Genomic DNA, 20,459 nt, shown 5'->3' on the forward strand with positions numbered 1-20,459 from the left:
TATGCTTCTTCCCTAGGAATTTTAAAATATATTGCGCTTTTTAATCAACTGTGGCATCTAGAGAATTAACTTTTGTTGTTTATCTTAGCATGTCGGCTAGCCTGTTAGCTATATAACTGCATATTTTGCTGGTTGGCCAGCTAGCTAACAGAAATATGTAATGGTAGAAATTGTATGATAATTACCGTAAATTCCGGACTATAAGCCGCTACTTTTTTCCCAAATGTTCAGCCCTGCAGCTTATTCAGTGAAGCGGCCAATTTATGGAATTTTTCTAACGGTCACCAGCGGCGCTAGAGTATAAAAGGTAAGATTAAGACCAGTAGAATATGGGCGCCAAGAAAGACTGCAGCCTCTAAGTTCAAGCATACATTGTCTGTAAAGTTAACGTGCGTTCCGATAATGAGGAAGACGCCCTTGATGGCGATAGTTATGAGGAGGGAGTTGTGGACGATCTTGGGTGAATTTCACAATTATGGAATGCTTTTTTTTAACAGGCACGTTTGATACATGGCTAGCGTGATCCTACTAGCGTGTTGGTACCTTTCAAAGGCACGGTTTGGGATGAAAGTTATATTATTATTATTAAAGCTTTGAAAACTCTCTCGGTGTACCGTCTTTCTTCGTAAATATGTGTAACCATGTGTAATATGTATTTGCAACTGTATATTTTTGTAATTTATTTATTTTAGAGATTTATTCTGTTATGTGTTCTACGGACGAATCAAAAAGAAGGGGCGGAGCACACGCGGGCTGATGGGAATTGGGGTAAAACTGAGTTACCGGTAGACCTGTCTGTTGTCGCAGCGGACAATAGTGGATGCATATTTTTCCCACCCTTAACTTTGGAAATATACATTTTGTTTCCTTGGATTACTTTCAACGGGACCCGGACTTTACAAGTCCACATCATACGTTAATTACGGGTATCATTTACCATTTGCCAACTGTGACTCTGGAACGGTGTACTATCTATGCAGTTACAATAGTGGAGTTTACAGCCCGGCCTGAGTTAAACTTGTGATTGTGTCACAAATTTTAATGCGGGTGCACGCGGCTTGTTCATGGGTGCGACTTGTATAAGAACAAAAGTATCAGATCACCTAAAAAATGGTGGGTGCGGCTTATAAATAGGTGCGCTCTATAGTCTGGAATTTACGGTAACCATCAAATTCAAATGAGTAGTATTTTTTTTTAATTGTGATGTTGGAAAATATTTGTAGGTGTTTTTCGGGAGTGTAGGGCCAAACCTTTTTCAATCAAATTGAAATGTCCTAAAAATTGGCTGCTAGAGGTTGGTAGACCGACACAGATAAGATACAACTTTGACTTGTTTACGGTTTGTGCTTCTGAATATTGTAACACGACAGCCATGTTTTTGCAATTTTAGCCATTCCCTTAAAATTAAGCAAAGTAAATAAGTTATAGCATAAAAAATTCTGATCATAAAGTTCTTAAAACACTTCACGGTTCACGTTTCCTTGGATCTTTGGGGCACCAATGAGGACACAACTCTGGACAGTTTTCTCCACTGTTGACAGTTACTGGCCTGTTTTTGGGCTATGGCAAAATTGGCACCAGTCCATTGCTTAATGTTGTCAGGCCCAGTTCTTTTTCAGTCTTCCTCTCCTCCTGCCCCTTGGACTGTGCCCTGGAGAATTATCTTGGTCAGTCTTGATGATCTTGTGACGTGACCATACCACTGAAGTTTCTGTCTGCTCACAGTTGACAAAGGTTCTTCCTAGGGTCAAATGTACCCTCTGATGATGTTGCGCACTCTTTCATTTGTCACATGGACTAAGTGGCTGATGCTTACAAGTTTCCTGTAGCATTGCATCTCCATGGCCTGGAGTTTCTTCAACACTAGTTTGTAGAATTCACAATTGTAAGCTCACTAGTGCGATATAAACATTGGTTATTGCATTGTTAAACTGTGGAATTATATTTCCATCCAGTCACGGGTCATTTTTTTCCCTCAGCATTATGTAACGGTGTGCATTGACTGATAACTTTGAACCATATACCGAGCAAACTCAATATCGGGGAAGCGCCATGTGTCCAGCAAGGGTACAACTTTTCCGGGAGAGACCTTTCCAGGCCGCGTCAGATATTATTTAGGCACTAACTGTGACACATAATCGTTAACTCTCTGCAGCACACATCGATGGAAGCGTAGATCACATCGGTGTGGCACTGAGGCAGCTGTCTGTATCCCGCAGCATGCAAAACAGTTCACAGACGTGATCAGATATTGTCGCCAGGCTTCTCAAGAGAAGTGTCCATTGTCAATCACATACGCAAACAAGCATTAACCATGTAGAGAGTAGTTACAAGATTGAGGTGTCATCATTGCACAAGGCAATAAATATTGCATGTGCTGCTGCACTCACAAGAAACGCTCCTGAAAGCCTTTTAGAGGAAAGACGTTGGAATATGCACGCTCTGGGTTGTACTGCTGTAGCATTCTAATGGCCATCTCCATTGTGGTTTGTATGGGCCATTATTGATCAAGTCCTTCTTGAGTCATGCAGGCAGCTTCTTTGCTAATGAAGGCTTTCATTCCCTCTTCTACGTGTCGCACGATTAGCGCTCAGGCTGTGTGCTACCACGATATGATTCGTAATCCAAACTGGAAAACAGAGTCATGACTTTTTTAAGGAAGTGGTTGCTTTTTAACAGCGATTCTGTGGTTGACATAGAGCCTGTGTGGGTGACTTGGACTCAGAGAAGGTTAGGAGGTACTCACCACAACCTAATCTAATGGAATCGTCTTCCCATCTTAGGGAAATAAAATTAGAGCTTTTATGGATGGCGTTCTCGGATTTCTCTAGTTTGTTTTTCTTATACTCTGCTCCTCCCATACTTCTGACTAGATCCGAGGCAAAATAAGTTGTTTTCCACTTTGCTTGAACGCAGTCTATGATAATTGACAAGTGACTGTTGTTAATTCGTATTACAGAGCCCCCAGGTTATGGCATTTCTACCTTATGATGTTTTTACATTACGATGTGGAAAAATATTTTTTACCACCCCTTTTTGTGGTATTTTCTGTTCCATATGACATCAAAAACAAATACTTTCACATGCGCAAATGTTTACAAACTGTATACTGTACTTTTTTCTACTGTATAAGTCCCAACACTTTCAGTGATGCTACATGGTGAAGCAAAAACATGATAACCATGGAAAGAAAGCTTGGGATTATCCAGAAATACGAAGAATGCACATGCATCAATTAACCTCTCCATGTAATATGTCCGTAAGCAATCAAATCATTAGAACAAGTATTAAGCATTACTAGGTGATTAAAGCAACAATGTTTAAGGGCAGGACAAAATTAGGTTTAATTTTAATCCGCTATTTCCCCTCTCTGCATCCACCAACTGACTCCACTATACCAGTTCAAGTCTTGTAACACCCCCGAAAAAAATCAAATTACATGTATATTCATTTATAGTGGTATTTAATTATGTAAGCATAGACGCAAGACACACACACCACAGGAAGTGGTGCCCTGACAACCCTGGTGTTAAGAGATCCATGAACCATGATATTACATATAATTAGTGCTTACTATACACTGTTTTGTTTCATATGTATATAAAATGTAATGTTTTATGTGGGGTTGGTACGCATTTGCAAATTACCATGGGTTTCTATCCCCCGCCATAAGCCAATTTCACCTTACAATCCTCATCTCAGAACAGAATAATGTTGTTTCACTGGGCTTTACTGTACGTTTGCAAGCATTTTTTGAAAATAATAAAAGGACATGGTGTACTGGGCTATGTTTTGGTCCTCTATATGTGACAGGACAATTGAAACAATTAATTGGTCACCATTCTTTTGTTGACTATACTCTAGGTTTAGCTGTCTCACGTATTAAAAAGGATATCAGGCTGTAATAAATATTTTGAATATTATAAATAATTGATCAAATACTCAACCCACTTAAGACTCTTAATTGTTTCCGGCAAAAGCCACAGAACACACTCAAAAACCAAAAAGAACTCCTTTGGCCAAACATAATCGATTCAGATTTGAAAAATCAGAGATCAGAAATGTCATAAATTAAAAAATACATACCACTTGATAGTCAACATGGGTTAAAGCTGGTATGTTGTAGGGGCAATTCATTCGTTTTCATCAAAATGAAATATGAATAACTCTAAGCACACATAAAAATACAGTAAATGACTGAATGGAAAAAAATACTGAAAAAAAGAAAATAAAAGTATTACACATACTCAAGGTACATTTCATCTTTATTCTTTTGGTTTTTCACTGAAATGGGTTATAGCAGTGTTTTGCATGCAGTATATTTGTACACTACAAGCATTATGCATATAAATCATGGGAGATAACCACCGAGTCAAATTCTCTTGCCATCATGATGGAGTCAATTTATGTATTGAAACTTTTTATTACATGCAAAACATGTTCAGATTCACGTAATGATTTCATACCATGAAACAGTAGATGCATTCTGCCATCCTAAAATGTAAACACAAGTAGGAAATCGCTCTAGGCATTTTCACACTGAATTTGTGACAACTTGCCCATGTGCAAAGTTTTTAAAATCCTGCATACCTTTGATTTTGATATTATTTTTGATAAATGTGATAAAATGAGATAGAACAAAATTATTTTCAAGGTCAGACACACATTTATTACACGCACTTAAATGAAATTAAAAACAGGAAGGTGTCTTCTTACAAAAAGTAGTGACCTTTAATTAACTTGAGCATTTGTAATCTGTTATTTTAATGGCAGACTGTCTCCAAAAATGGATTTTGACAATTATTATGCAGATCCAAACTTTTATAGTATTTTTAAGCCAAAGCTGACGAGTGACACCGAACGACCAATTGAGAAAATGACTTACAATCAGTCTGCCTGCCTTCTATTCTTCGTAATTTCTTTTTAAAGGTTCCATGTAATCAGCATAATGGAAAAAACAAAGGGACCTGAGATAACTATGATGAAGATGCAACTAAACAGAAAGTGTAAAACTTTACAGGCCAAGTGTGGCCAAGTGTGACTAATCTGAGCATTATTAGCATTAATTGTAGACGATCGTTCCCAACCGGTTAGAGTGCTACAGAAAACTGTTCGGTCGAACAATTTATTTTTCATTTATTCACGACAAATAAAGAGGAAAGACATTTTTGGCAGTTGCGGTGAGATTCTTGTTTTGTAAAATTTGCACCTTTGCTTAAAGAGTGATAGGAATCAACTATTTTGAGTTAATGGCTCGTTTACATGGAGGATACAATGGAACATCCAAAGTTGACTGCTTTTAATTTCATATTCACTGGAATTACAGTTGTGCCCTTGCTTTTGAACCCCTTGTCCCTTGACCAAGTTGACCCTAACCCTAAATTTCTGACAAAAAATTGCATTTGACCGAGTTTCTGCTATTGAACATGGCCGAATTGAGGTATAAGATAGTAAATGTATATTTCAGTATTATGTTCAATTACATATTAAGGACTAGACGGCCTGTTAGAAACACATTTCATTGAAAAAAGTAGACTTTTCATACGTGCAGAAACAGATTCATGAGTTTACCGTTATTTCCTATGGGGCCTTGACAAAATAAGACCTCGGCAGCCCACCTAAAACCCTGAGGCACCACTGTAAATCAACTGGTTACGGAGTTCAAGTTAATTTTGTATTCCAAATGTTTTGTGTAATCACCTGTATAGTTACTAGCTTCTGTTCACAGGAAAATCATTTATGTCAAGTCAACCAGATTGACTGATGGGTCAGTTTAGGATTTTCCTCTGTGTTAAAAACTCTTTATATGCTCTGGATCCCGACCCCCAACAAGTGCTATGGCATGCATAATTCTGTAAATACATTCATCTCAGTCCACACTGGTTTCTGCAAGTCTGACATTGTCTGTCGGATTTTTCAAGTATTCTAGACAGCCATCGTCAAAGTGATTCTCTCGTCCCTGAACACAACACACATTTCAAAAGTAAAATAGGAAATGCATGAAAAGGCAACCAACGGATTTAAAAAGAAATTAAATCTCGGCAATGCTCTTAAAATAGGGAAAACAATACCCCGGTCAATGATATAGTTAGAATTCAAGACACTGAGTAGCAGAGCTAGCTGCAATACAAAGAAAAGCATGAACTACTGTATCTTTCCAAACACTTGACAAATGTTGTCTGCCCTCTTCCCATAGTCCCGCTCCGAGAAAATGCTTTCACAGTTGTCTGAATGAGTCAGCTTTCACTCTCGGGCATCAACCTTAAGGCTCATGAGATAATGTCAGTTTGGCATTGATATCCATACAATAAGGAGTCCAATGCCACTGTAAACATTTAGTCGGCTTCGCCCGCATTCTTATGAATCATGCTCAGTGCCGTCTTTTTTAGACCCTTCCAGATCTGCATTGTCATTGTCAGACGGTTGATAGGTTGAAGGCTCCTTTATGTCCGAACTAGAAACTTCATTTAGTTTGTCTGTCACCGTATCCTCTTTGTCAACGGGCTTTTCATCCTTTGGAATGTCGTCTTTGGCTTCTATAAAGGTTTTGTCAGTAGCCTGTCTCCTCAGGTACTTTCTGAAAGCTCTCTGGATGACCACTGCGGAGCTGTCCTCCTGCCTGCGGCGAAGGGTGGTTGTGATAGGCTCGTATGACAATTTGGAAGGATTGGAGGCCATGAATCGTTCTTCCATTTGCGCCCGAAGTATGTCCATCTCTCCGCCTTCGCCCAGAACCCGTTTGGTGAAAGCGAAAAGAATGTCCAAGCAGTGGATGCGTTCTCCACTCACCATTGGAAGATCCATAGAGATGAGTTCGATCCTGTTTGGCAAGGCTATGCGCAAAGGTGGATCCAAAGCATCAGCAAAATCAGACAATTTGTTATACTCCATGAACTGGGTTGCGCTTGGATCAAACTTCTCCCAAACCTCGTAAAACATTTCAAAATCATCCTCGCTCAGAGGATCAGCGCTCTCTTCCGTGGCTACACCAAAGTTTTCCAGGATGACGGCAATGTACATATTTATTACAATAAGGAAGCAGATGATGATGTAACTGACAAAAAAGGCAATGCCAACCGAAGGGGATCCACAGTCCCCTTTGACAGCGCTTCCGGGGTGCTCCATTGTGCTGTCGCAGTCATCTTCGTACTTGTTGAGAATGGGTGCCAGTAAGCCATCCCACCCGGCAGAAGTCGTGATCTGAAAGAGGCAGATCATGCTGTTGCCAAACGTCTCAAAGTTGAAAAGGTCGTCAATGCCCGATTCCTTCTTCACGTAAGCAAAGTTCGACATGCCAAAGATGGCATAAATAAACATCACCAGGAAGAGCAAGAGACCAATGTTGAACAAGGCAGGAAGCGACATCATCAAGGCAAATAAAAGGGTGCGGATTCCTTTGGCACTTTTGATAAGGCGGAGAACGCGTCCAATCCGAGCCAGTCGGATGACTCGGAACAAGGTTGGAGACACAAAATACTTCTCAATCAGTTCCGAGAGAGACATACCTGAGGACGTAAGGAAACATTTGTGAGTTAAGGAGAAAATCATACTGATTGTGATTCTCCGGAACTCCACGAAAATAGGCCGTACCAATGATTGAGAGAACAACGACGATAAAATCAAACACATTCCAGCCGTTTGTGAAAAAGTACTGGCGAAGTGCGATCATCTTCATCAAACATTCGCCTGTGAAAACGCAAATGAAGACGCCGTTGATCCAACTGAGAATTTCTTTCTTTTTAGCTGACTGGTCATCAGTTTCCACCATCATAGTGACCATGTTGAGCCATATGAGAACCATGATCACCACATCAAATGCTTGTTTTGTGGTGAGGTCAAATATGTACGCTTGAATCTTGTTCTAATGTGGAAAAAACAATTAAATGGAAATCAGTTTCATCTGATTTAAACAGCATAGTTTTTGATCCACGTACCGATGGTCTGGGAATAGGTTTTTGTGGTTTCTTTGAACCTAGCTTTTTCATGGCATTGTAGTATTTCTTCTGTTCTTCAGTCATGAAGATGTCTTGGCCTCCAAAGTATAAAGACAATGAAGGGTACGTTAAATCAATGCAATGAAAACAATGGAACCCAACAAATAAAACTCATTGACCTCTGGATTGTAGTAAAACCATCAATGAAAGACTTAATACTTATCTTTCTCTTTTGCTGATTGAAATTGTCAATTATTACACCAATGAAGAGGTTGAGTGTAAAGAAGGCGCCAAATATGATGAAAACAACAAAATACAGATACATCTTCAGGTTGATCTCATAAGCTGGCTGTTCTTCATTCTTGGATAGCACAGGAAGGGAAAATTAGTTATCTATTACATTGTGTCAAAATATTGAGAAAAAAAAACAAAATCTGAATCTAGTGGAATCTGCAAGAGATTAACCTATAATTTTATCACCTCTTTAGGGGAGTCTACCGCCGCATACATGATGTCCATCCATCCTTTAAACGTAGCCTGTGTACAATTCCCAATACAGTCATTTGAAATTAACTCCAATTTTATGAGTTAACTCACCACTTGTAGCAATGCAAGGTAGCCCAATCCCACATTGTCAAAGTTGACTTTGATGTTCTTCCATCGGGCAGCTTCCTTCCCCAATGCCAAACATTGCGTCATGTTTGCCACTTCGCTTGGCAGAAATCGCTCATCTGTGGTTCTGTTGACACAGTGGTAGTACTTTCCAGCAAATAAGTTCACGCCCATGATGCTAAAGATGAGCCAGAAGATGAGGCACACCAATAGTACATTGAAGATGGAAGGAATTGCCCCTAGTAGTGCATTGACTACCACCTGTAAAAATCCCCCAAAACACAGATTCGTGAATCTTTTGAGTGAAAATAGCAATAGTTCTCTCTGTGAGAAAGAACCATTGAAAAATGGGAAGTTTTTGAAAGACTTACCCTCATTCCCTCGAACCTGGAAAGGGCTCTCAGGGGTCTCAGAGCTCGCAGGGTTCTCAGTGACTTGATGGCCCCAAGTTCAGCAAATCCCATAGCGTTGGCTGTCAGACTGACCAGTGAAACCTGTGGAATGCGAGCATAGCAAGAGCAGATATAAGACGCATGTCTTGGACAAAAGTTAGCATGACCTATATCTCATTGTGTAGAGGTTTTTTGGAATTCCATCCTCTCTTTTAACATATTCAATATTTTTTTCCAAAGATATAAACTTACAGCAACAATCAGGAAGTCAAGCCAGCACCAGGCATTTGTGAAATACTTGGCATAGCCGTAGGCCACCCACTTCAGTAACATTTCCAAGATAAAGATGTAAGTGAACATTTTGTCTGCATACTCCAACATCGCTTTGATGCTCTTCCTGGTTTCAATGTACACATCTTCAAAAGCCTGTTTGTGAACCATACAAATCAGTAAGGATAGTTATAATTTACCCACGATAGGTAAATACTCAAACATAAAGGTCATCACGCCCAATTCACACCCACTGTGGAATTGATGCAGTGCACTTTCCGAACGGACGTCATAGGTATAGAAAGTATTTTGTAAATCCAATCCAGTGTTTTGCATGTTTTTTTAGACGCCGTGTATACGAATTATGATGAAGTTGAAGGAATGACATGAACCAGAAAGGAGGTCGTGAGGCAAATTGGTTTCAATTGAATAGAAAGACAATTGGGAATCCAACCTACTATAGTACAGATCAAGTATTTAATTAACCAATATAAGTACTTTTAAACTCTTTTTTTTTTTTTTACAAGTAACTACTGGACTGTCAAATAATAATTGCGATCATCAACGTGAACTGAAGCGGACTGTTAGGTCAATTAGTCTGCAGAACACAATGCACAATGCAAATCAGTGAAGGAGCAATACCTTGAAAAGTAAACCAGTAAAAGCAAAGGTTTATTGAAAATATTTCAGAATGAGTTTGACATTAAAACATAAAAAAAACAGCTTGACAACTACAAAGGTGAGAAGACAACCTGATTCAAGCAAGAAAAGTAACTCCCCATGAATAAAGCCTCAGGAAATAATATTGCGATAATCCATAAATGTTTTCAATGAATGAATGGAAAGCTATTCTTTACAACTACCGGCAGCTTTTTACACGCCGCAGTTGGCATCGCGTAAACCCCCGTGACCTTGTTGTCTCGCTGGTGGAGATTTCCGGACACGTATCGCTTACGCAACAAACTCAATGCAAATTGCGGTCTATATGGCATGCGCATCCGTTCCAATGGTCAGTTTGAACCAGGCGTTACAGTCTATAAGTAAAAAAAACTTACCAAAGCGCCACTACTGAGCAAGATCATGAAGATTATAAAACTCTCGAACCAATTGTGCTCTACTATTCGGTAGCATGTTTTTCTAATAGTCCACCATATTTTCCACCTGCCCACTTCAACGTTTACTTGGCAACACTGGAACCTCTGCACACAGCCTAGAGCAGAAAAAACACAAGCTTATTTGACCACAAAGATCAGTCATGGTTGCATTTGAACCGATGCTTACCGTCAGGGAAGCAGGCGTCAGGTTCCATAGATTCCTCTAGTTCAAAGTCTTGAGAATCTCCGTCCTTTTCCCTTAAGTCCACTGTGCTGCCCTCAGAGGTGCTGAGCTGGCCTTCATCATCGATGGTCTAAATGGATGATGACAAACCAGCAGCTGACATTAGAATAACATGGAACAGGAGCATGATAAGTTGATTTAATGAAGACGTTCTAGTGGGCGGACTGTTTCAAAAGGGTTAAAATGAACAATACACAATGCCAAACCCAATCTGATTGACTATTTCACTTTAACATTTTAGACAATTTTCTATTCAATAGATCTTGGTCCTTTTAGTGTCATCAGGAGCAGAAATAAGTATTTTGTTTACTGGTTTACAGATTATCTTTGTGAGACATTTTGCCCCTGTTATTGTTTTTTTTTAATTTTGACAATCATAAACCTTACATTTTTGTTTTTTAGCAGTTTAATATTTATTGATTTTTAAGCAGGCTGGATTTTAAAGCCAGACAAATCTATCTCGACCAAGCTACCAATCAATAACATAATCAATTAGGAGTGGTAATCTTAATTACTCTTCATCCCACCCAGATGTTTGAGAAATTTATGTTTGTGTGCAAGTTTATGGAAATGTTTTGGAGAAAGTCCTTTTTACAGCTCCAATTAAAAAAAAAACAAGCTCGATAAAAACATTTAGGATAACACAGTCCTCTAAAAGTAATTTGTACAAAAGATTCTAGGATACTCTAAACCAGTTCTTTTCTCTCTTTAGTCTTATCAATACAATGCAAGAACACAACAGTAAAGCACATACAGAATACAGAACATCTTGCCGATGTAATACCTCTTGTGCATGTCTATCTCTGTCAAAGCATAAAATCAAATCCAATAGCTAATCATGATAATGCTGGCGCTTGTATCCAGGCAATGTGGCTCTGCGCCCGCCTTTACAAAGGGTGTGTCCGCTAAGAGTTTGAGGATGCGAGCAGCCTGAAAGGTTTCATGGTGAATAGTGGAGGAGCCGTGGACCGTCCGGGGACTGCCTAATGCAATGCGGGGAATTATGTAAACATGTAACTGTGATATGCGCCTAGCACTAAACTTAATGTGTTTGTGCCACCAATTATGCTTTCAATGTACACTCGAAATCTGTCAATTATTTGTGATAAATCCGTGCCTAAATAAAAAGCGAGCCACTGATCTCATACAATCTTACAATAAATTTCAAACTCCATGAAATTATTAAAACAACGAACATTTTAATGTAATGGACGCGACAATATTGACAAATAATCATGAAGTCACAAACATTAGCTGGGTATTAAGTTCAGAAAAAGGCCACTCAGCTAAGAGGTTTTTTGTGTGATTACATCTCCATTATGAGGGTAATGTACAGTAAAGTGCTTTTATAAGCGTTCTTCCTAAACACTATTGTACAGGAAAATATTTTAGGTTAAACAAGGGTATCGCGTTTCTTTCACAATGTAAGCTTTGCTTCTATACAAAACAAACTGAGCCTTGATGTTTAAAAGGCACATAATTGGATAAGAGGGCATGCCTGTATAAGTACTTATTGTAATTTCAAATCCTTTTTGTTTTGTTTATGTATGTTATACTGTACGTGTTTCGGAAGAATTTAAATCGTTCGCATTCTTAAGTGCCCTCTGCACTGGGGTCGCTCACTCTTAGTGTATTATTACATGTAAAAAAACTATTAAGAAATAGTTTAATGGTGCTTTCATTACCTCTACTATCATTGTGAATGACATTTTATTTGGATGGGTCGTAAAAAATAAATCAAAAAAACATACAAATTTAATAGTCGTTCAAACAAACCATGTCACAGACGAATTATTATAATCTAAAGCTCACATATTTTAATATACAGGTTTTACTAAATAAAGTTGACTCAAGACAAATACTCAAAACACACAAAAACAAAAAAAAGTATATTGCATTACATTATATTACATAACTGTACTTTATGCTATGCTATGCTACGCCACGTTACACTACATTACGTTACGCTATATAATACCTTACATCAAAACATCCAATTTCAAAATATAATTTTTTCAATAAACTGACTTTTAAAAGACAGTGTGTAATATTCAGAGCCTCCTAGTTGTACAAAAAAACTTTCATTCAGTAAAAAAACAAAAATGATTTAAATACTAGGCAAAAATACATGAACTATCATACAATGTTAATTTTTATTAAAAAAAAACAAAAAAACAATGGTCACGAATTTTGTATATCTTTTACATAGTCTAATAATAATAATAATAATAATTTCCTTTGTATTGTCATTCTTTGTAACAATGTACACAGAACGAAATGTCGATACACTTGACCCATTGTAGCGAGCCGATGCAGCCGCAGCCAACAGAGGGCGCCACCATTTTTACCAATGTTATAAGTCTTAGGTATGACTCGGCCGAGGCGCGAACCAGCGACCTCCCAGTCTCAAAGCGGGCGCCTTACCATCTAGGCTACTGAGCTGGTAAGGTGATAACTAGAGGTCACTCCTATGTTTGTCTGGCCACAGAGCACAGCATAGCAGCATTAGATAACAGTTCCATCTACTGGTCAAATATTACACACTTGGGCTCTAAATAAATGATTGAATTCAAGAATTGTACGACACCCTTTTAAAATACCATTAAGATTGATCCACAATTTGTCACCTTTCTTTCAAAATGTTTTGTTTTTGTTCTAATTTTTTTTATATTAAGTTACGCTACCCAAGGTTTCACTACACGAAGCTACGTCTCGCTACGTTACATTCAAACATTAATTTTTGTAATCTTTTTTTTTTTCAATAAATTGGCTTTCAAATAATTGTTAAAACTTCAAAATTGTCCAGCAACCCTTTTAAATCATTATTAAGATTGATTCACAATTTCACACAATTTTTCGGAATGCATTGGTTTGTTTTTGTTTTGGATTTTTTTATGTTACTTTTTCCTAAACCACACAAAGCTAAGCGACATTACGTGACATCAAATTATCCATTTCTTTTGACATTTGTATCAAATAACTAGCCTTTAAACAAATATTTAGTCTTGAAAATTGTCAGGCACCTTTTCAAATCGTCTTGAAGGGTTGAAGATATTTTGTTTTGTTTTTTTATTTTTACATACATTTAAAAAAAACATTTGTTTTCCTTATTGGTGCTATTTTAAAATTTACAAAACTTTAAAATAAAGGTCTTTATTTTAGAAAGTGGTTCTCTTTAATTTATCTTCTGATTCTTTTTTGTAGCATAAAAAATGAACTTGTGTTTGTGTGATACATGATTCCCATATTTCCAGGCACCATGTCATATAGGGAACACCCATTGAATAATAAAAAAAATATCAGTTGAAATTGGTCCAACAAATCCTTCACTATATATAATATACAATTGATTTAGCTATTTTTGTTAAGATACTATTTATATATCCTTCAGTAGATTATTGCGGCAATAATATCACCTCCTTTTATCACGACAACTACATTTCCCAGGGTGCACATAAGCAGTGCGCACTGAGAATATCAAGTGCACACTAGATTCAACCAAAAATATCCGTAGGGTAGAGGTAAAAAAAGCAAAATAAAACAGCTAGTGCTCCTGTGAGGGTGAACTAATTACCCAATGACAAGATATTGTTTGAGGTGGACTGGCGCGATTTATGAGGGAGTTTCTCGTGTGGCACCATCACATGGAAGAGCTTAGCTAAATCATAAAAAATAATAGTGATAAATCCAAGCACTTCCACTTCCAGTGGGGTTGGTAGGTCAGGAAAAAAAATCGAGCAACTATCTCTAGTGTTTTCTAACTAGCAGACCTAAACAGTTATGTGCAAAATATTCTTGGTTTCAGGCCACATTAGTTAGAAATCGTAATTGTGCTAATAGTTGATTTTATCTGCCAAACAGGAAACCAAAATAATTTGTCATGAAGACCTTATCTGAATGGATTTTTTTCCCATTCATTGTGGTTTTGCATCACAACATAACCAGAAACCAATACTAAACATAATAGAGGCAGAGAATAGAGATGTACAAGAGAACCAAAAACCAATACTGGACATAGTAGAGTGTGATAGTATAGACGTAGTGATCAGAATAGACAAGTTGGGGAGTCAGGGGAGAAACAAGCAACAAAGTACAACACAAAACCAATACTGTACATAGTAGAGGCATAGAATGGAGATGTACAACTGAATGAGAATCTAATACTGGAAACGGTAGCAGGCGAGAATGAAGATGTTTATGCCAGGATAGACAATTTGAACAGGCAGGGGAGGAACGAGCCACAGAACAGCACCAGAAACCAATATTGTACATAGTAAAGGGAGAGATGGAGATGTGCAACAGAATGAGAAAAGCGATAGTGGACAAAGTATAGGGAGGGAATGGAGATGGTTATTACAGGATAGACAAGTTGAGAAGACCAAGCAGGAATGAGCACCAGAATCAGAAACTGATACTGGAAGTATTAAAGGGAGAAAATTGAGACGAACAACAGAACCAGAAACCAACTCGGCATAGATCTGGGAGAGAATGAAGATTTAGGTGTCAGGATAGACAGGTTGGGCAGGCATGGGAGGAATAAGAAACAGAACTGAACCAGAAAAAAAACAATACTGAACGTAGTAGAGGAGAGAATGTAGACGTCAGCTTAGACAGGTTGAGCATGACTAGGAGGAATGAGCCACAAAACCAAAAACCTTTACTGGACAGAGTAGAGGGATAGAATGGCGTTGTAGAACAGGGCCGGAAACCGATACTGGACATAGTAGAGGGACAGACTGAAGATGTACATGTCAGGATTCACAACCACTGAATAATCCTTACCACATTGCATTCAGGTGCATCAGATGAGACGCTACTGAAGTCCTCCGTGTTGAGATTTTCAAAGTCAGACTCGCCCAACGCAATAGGAACATTGAGTGTCAGACTTGGATTGTTGATGAAAGACATTATGGAATCATCGGTCTTGCTGCACACGATGTACTTGTCCCCACTTTTGCCCACTCCGGTCACATCCCCATTCCCGTTCCGGGGTAGCTCCTTAATGGTATGGTTAGGGATGCCGTTAGGTCCTGAAGATTTATGGAAATCCTCCAGGGATGCGTTGTCCTCTCCCTGGTTTTGCTCGTCACCCCTTATACAGACACTATTGCAAGTGCTTTGAAGAAGAGATTTGACGAAGGCAATGCCATTGTGGATCCGTGCGATGGCGATCTGCAAATTGTTTGTGTCACTATCGTCCTCAGTGGCAGCCAGGTTGTCCGCACTAAACGAACTCAATAGCAAGGCCAGGAACAGGTTCAGCACCTAGAAGATCCAAATACAACCAAACAGATCAAGGTCTGGGTATTGTGAGACTGCAAAATGCTCTCACTCAATATTTTTTTGTAACAATCTTAAGTCGCTTTAATTAGCTTATAGATTTAGGTGATTTGGACTCGGGAAGAGATGAAAAATGTACCACGAGGTTTCCAATAACCATGACCATCATGTAGACAGTGATGCACATGGTTGGTCCAGCCACCTCCATGCAGTCCCACATGGTCTCTATCCATTCTCCACACAGCACTCGGAAAACAATGAGGAATGAATGGAAAAAGTCGCTCATGTGCCAGCGAGGCAGGGTACAAGTGCTGGATATTTTACACACGCAGTCTTTGTAACTTTTTCCAAAGAGCTGCATGCCCACTACAGCAAAGATGAAGACAATAATGGCCAGCACCAGTGTCAGGTTGCCCAAAGCCCCCACAGAGTTACCAATGATTTTGATAAGGGTGTTGAGAGTCGGCCATGACTTTGCCAACTTGAACACTCGAAGCTGTTGGGAGAAAAGAACAAGGGTTGAAAGTTTCCCTTTGTTTTTTGTCAGAGAAAATTCAGGCAGAACGTTCAAGCTTACCAATCTGAAAGATCTCAAGACAGACATGCCAACAACATTGGACAAGCAGAGCTCCATTAAACTTAAACTGACAATAATTCCGTCAAAAATATTCCATCCTTCCTGAAAATAATAGTAAGGATCCATTGCGATAATCTTAAAGACCATTTCCGCTGTGAAGATGCCAGTGAATACCTTGAGAAACAGAAATACACTTTAAATGACAACACTCTCTGCCCAGTCTGGAGGACATTGCCTCCAACATTGTGAAGGACTCCTTCACACGTCTAATCTCGTTGTAAACAATGTACACTATTAAATGACAATAGAGACAATTCTATTTTATACGATTCTAATAACTGGAGGGACCTAATTCCAAATTGAAACACCAGAACTAATGTGTAAAATAAAAAATCCACAGATGAGACATTTTACACCATTTTCCAAGGTCTTCAACTCACCATGTTGCCCACACTTAATGTTTTGGCAAAATCCTTGGTCATTGGGTAATGCTCCATGGCCATGAATAAAGTGTTGAGCACAATGCAAATGGTGATGGTTAAGTCTGTAAACGGATCATTCACGATGAGCCTGACCACCTTCTTGATCATCATCCAGACCGGACAACACTCCCAGATAAGGAACGTGTTTGCAAAACTGTACCAGCAGGGAGGACACTTTTGTCTGGATTCTTCTAGCTCTGTTGTAAATGAAAGATTCCATTGCTGTTTGTATTTAATGATTAGTAAATGCAGCAGACCCCCGGGATACGACATGCTAAATGGTAAATAGACTGTATTTTATATAGCGCTTCAAGTTACTGTAGATCTCCCAGTTTACAATGTATGTATGTATAGCAAACAAGCATTCTATATGAAGTCAACCAATTGCAGAAAGGCATCTAAGAATCGTAACGCAACATTAGCACTAACACATTTTAATTTTAGTTTTTGGGCAGGTGAAATAATGTTTTGTAGATGTCGTCAAGAGGAATAGTACACTGTTAAGTTAACAAGCAACAAGGCGGTGACACTGTATCCAGGGGTCTCCTGTATTTCACAATCCAGAACCTAACCTTCCATTGTGCTGGTTATAACACTGGCTGCACTATAGGTTCTGTCCCTGCCCTTTGGGTTCTCGGAAAAGTCGGGGCATTCCAGATGTGTGCCTCCATCTGTGTCGGTGGTATCACCCTGGAAGGGGGTAAAAAACAAACTTTTGTCAAATCGGTGAGATACCAGATCTTTGGCGATATTAAACATTTGTAAATACTGAAATGGCTTTTATACAAAAATATCACTGTTAAAATAAGAGCCTTATAGTTCAGTTCAGTTTGCCCTGATCTAGAGTTTTTGGGATGGCATTCGAATGGGTGGATCTGTTCAAACTGGATCTTCTGGAACCTTTGGAAATTGAAATGCAACCAAATGACTGGAACTGAACTGGACCACAAGAAAAAGGCGTGTTTTATCATTTATTAACACGTAACGGGATCGCTTTTTACCCTGCCGGTGCCAAGACTCTCTTGCTTCTTTGAGTTTTCCTTTCCCCCCAAAACAATGAATATTTTTTAACAGTGAAGTATTCCTGGATCCAAATACCCATTTAAACGGTTAAGCTTTACAACAGAGTCAGGACAACAAGCAAATAAACGGATGCCAAGGCGAAACAGGACGACCCTTTCTTACTTTGTCTCTATTGGAGGTCATATCTACAGTCAGCTTAGGAGCAAAGCGCCCCATAGGCGATAACGGGATTGAATCGACAGCCATTATGGACACTACTCCATTGCAGTCTACAGCCGTCTGCTTCTTCCGGCAGGGTGAAACCAACGGACGTGGGAAGAAGCTGGACTGGCTGATACTGCTGCTGTGGCGATCACTCCCCCGTCTCAAAAACAAAGATTTTCTTCGACTGCGGTTGTCCTCAAAAATGCTGTTCTCATCATCTGCAAACCCATTCTCTGAGCCCACATCTTGCGATTGGCTTTGGGAACTGAAAACGCTGGTCCTGCTGTTCCGTCTGGATGAGAATGGGGGTCCGTGAATACTCAGAATGGACTAAGAGAGAAAGATATTCTTCAGTAGCAGGGACGAATACACGGGGTAGTGTGAAGAAGAAACAACTTTAGGACAATCATGTGACTTGATGGAGCTTCGGTGGGCATATTTCGAGTGGCGGGATGAGGGAGATGATGGCTAATGTGCAATCAGCAAAAGCAGAAAAAAATTAAAAGCCATGTGAAAACCATGACGATGGTGCGGACGGAAGGAAAGAATTGATCATAATGATGCCCGGAATGGAGTAAAGCATTACATGGAAAGCTAACAAAAAATAAAAATGATGACATCATCAGCAATGGAGAGAGCGATGAAGATCCTTTGGGTTTTAAATGAGGATAGTGAAGGGCCAAACGCATAAACAAGCTTACTTTTTAGGCTTGATTTGAATGAAAATAACAACATTGTCAGCATAAACATGCAATGCGTAGCAAATCATTGAGAGATGCACAGTAGTTTCAACAAATAATCACAAGATAAACGTCACATTAAGTACACTCACTCAACCTAATAAATTAACATTAGATAAGCAGAACATTTTGTCCGGGCTTCCATTAATTTGCAACTCAATGCGTAACTATTGATCCTACATTTAAAATCAGATATTCAATTGAACAATGTTTTATTTGTACACACACATTGGATCTTAGAGGTGTGTACTAAATAAAAGTTCTTTTTTACCCGGTTGACTGAAAATCTCCATTTTTCTATATTTTTCCTATTGTATATATATTTTTTTGTATCTTGAGAAAACACATCCTTAAAACAAGTAAAATTGTCTGCCATGATTACCAATGTGAACCACCTGTGCTTGCTCTTTTGGCGCCAACCGCTGCCGGATCTGATTGGCTCCCGGTCCCTATTTAAACCCAGTCCTGTCAATCCCCGGTTGTCTGTCCATCTGCAAACCTCAGTGTATACTAGGCAAGCCTTTTTCGACCCTGACTCCCACCTGTCTCGTTTTTGCTCCCGTCTGTCTCCGGTTACGACCCGTTTTTGATCCCGACCCCGTCTGCTCTCCCGTCCCGGCTTACGACTGGTTTCTGACCCCGACCACGTTTTTGCTCCCCTATCCCGGCTATCGACCTGTTTTTCCCTCCTTGACACCGCTATCGCTCGCTACGGAAGATCCAGTACCGTGTTCGGATCACAATTAGAGTACGAGAGCGACTTGCTTCCTGCGCCTAGCCCTCCCTCTTTCCTTTAATAAAACTTGTGAGAAACGTAACCCAATTGGGTCCTGTTTTCGTTCTGGTCCTGACATTGTCATATCTAGCCGAATGTAAATTTCCTATCACGATTAGAAAAAAAATGCTCTTCAATAAATAAATGATTACATATACATTTTCTTCTTAAATGTTTCTTGTAAGGTGATATGCAAAACTTAAAAAAAAAGGAGGAAGCAAGTTACAAAAGTATTGTCATAGGCTTTCAATCCTCCTCAATAAAATTTGCATTTAAATTAAGAGATTTCTCCTAGATTTTAGGATGTTTTTTTCTTTTTAATTATTTGAATAATAAAAATAACAATTATTATTATTATCATAATTATATAACAATATAATATTATAAATATATTATAGAAAGATAATAATATATGATATAATCATACATAGAAATATGTTAACAAATTAAATTATCATCATTAGTTATTTAAATAATGCATTTGTTTTAAGATATATGATGTTTTTTGTCCAATAAAAATGAGAGAAAAAAAACAGAAATTTAAGAAAAAATATTTTATCTGGCAGATGATTTATGTATTTGCTAGTTTAACAACATGTTTAAGTCTTATTTTAAATGTATATTTTCTTATATTATTACAAAATAAGTCAATATATACATTAAATTAGACAAACTACATTAAAAATAAGCATAGGTGGTAATGTTAGTTGTTTAATTTATTTTTTCTGCAGTGTACTGCCAAATGTTGGAGGTACAAATGGTCAAGTTTTTAGGGTCTCATGCGCCTCCTCCCACCAGGGGGCGCTTAGCTGTTTTAGAACCAGGCACACAC

At 38.6% G+C, this 20,459-nt stretch overlaps 1 protein-coding gene across 1 annotated transcript in view; it reads right to left on the bottom strand.

The window, feature by feature from the left end:
• Positions 1 to 4,304: 4,304 nt before the first annotated feature.
• scn1laa (sodium channel, voltage-gated, type I-like, alpha) overlaps positions 4,305 to 20,459 on the bottom strand; it is a 55,181-nt gene continuing 39,026 nt past the window's right edge. The window contains exons 13-28 of the mRNA XM_088352691.1: positions 18,071 to 18,442; positions 17,458 to 17,575; positions 16,844 to 17,082; positions 16,404 to 16,577; positions 15,966 to 16,322; positions 15,329 to 15,811; positions 10,490 to 10,616; positions 10,264 to 10,418; positions 9,191 to 9,364; positions 8,918 to 9,040; positions 8,532 to 8,807; positions 8,415 to 8,471; positions 8,158 to 8,295; positions 7,935 to 8,039; positions 7,591 to 7,861; positions 4,305 to 7,505 (exon numbers count right to left, since the gene is read on the bottom strand). Of these exons, the coding sequence (XP_088208817.1) occupies positions 6,358 to 7,505; positions 7,591 to 7,861; positions 7,935 to 8,039; positions 8,158 to 8,295; positions 8,415 to 8,471; positions 8,532 to 8,807; positions 8,918 to 9,040; positions 9,191 to 9,364; positions 10,264 to 10,418; positions 10,490 to 10,616; positions 15,329 to 15,811; positions 15,966 to 16,322; positions 16,404 to 16,577; positions 16,844 to 17,082; positions 17,458 to 17,575; positions 18,071 to 18,442 (4,317 nt within the window). The 3' untranslated portion in view covers positions 4,305 to 6,357. The remainder of the gene's footprint in view (positions 7,506 to 7,590; positions 7,862 to 7,934; positions 8,040 to 8,157; positions 8,296 to 8,414; positions 8,472 to 8,531; positions 8,808 to 8,917; positions 9,041 to 9,190; positions 9,365 to 10,263; positions 10,419 to 10,489; positions 10,617 to 15,328; positions 15,812 to 15,965; positions 16,323 to 16,403; positions 16,578 to 16,843; positions 17,083 to 17,457; positions 17,576 to 18,070; positions 18,443 to 20,459) is intronic.

This window comes from Urocampus carinirostris, chromosome 14, assembly GCF_059441175.1.
Source record: "Urocampus carinirostris isolate Australia breed hairy pipefish chromosome 14, RoL_Ucar_1.0, whole genome shotgun sequence".
NCBI lineage: Eukaryota > Metazoa > Chordata > Actinopteri > Syngnathiformes > Syngnathidae > Urocampus > Urocampus carinirostris.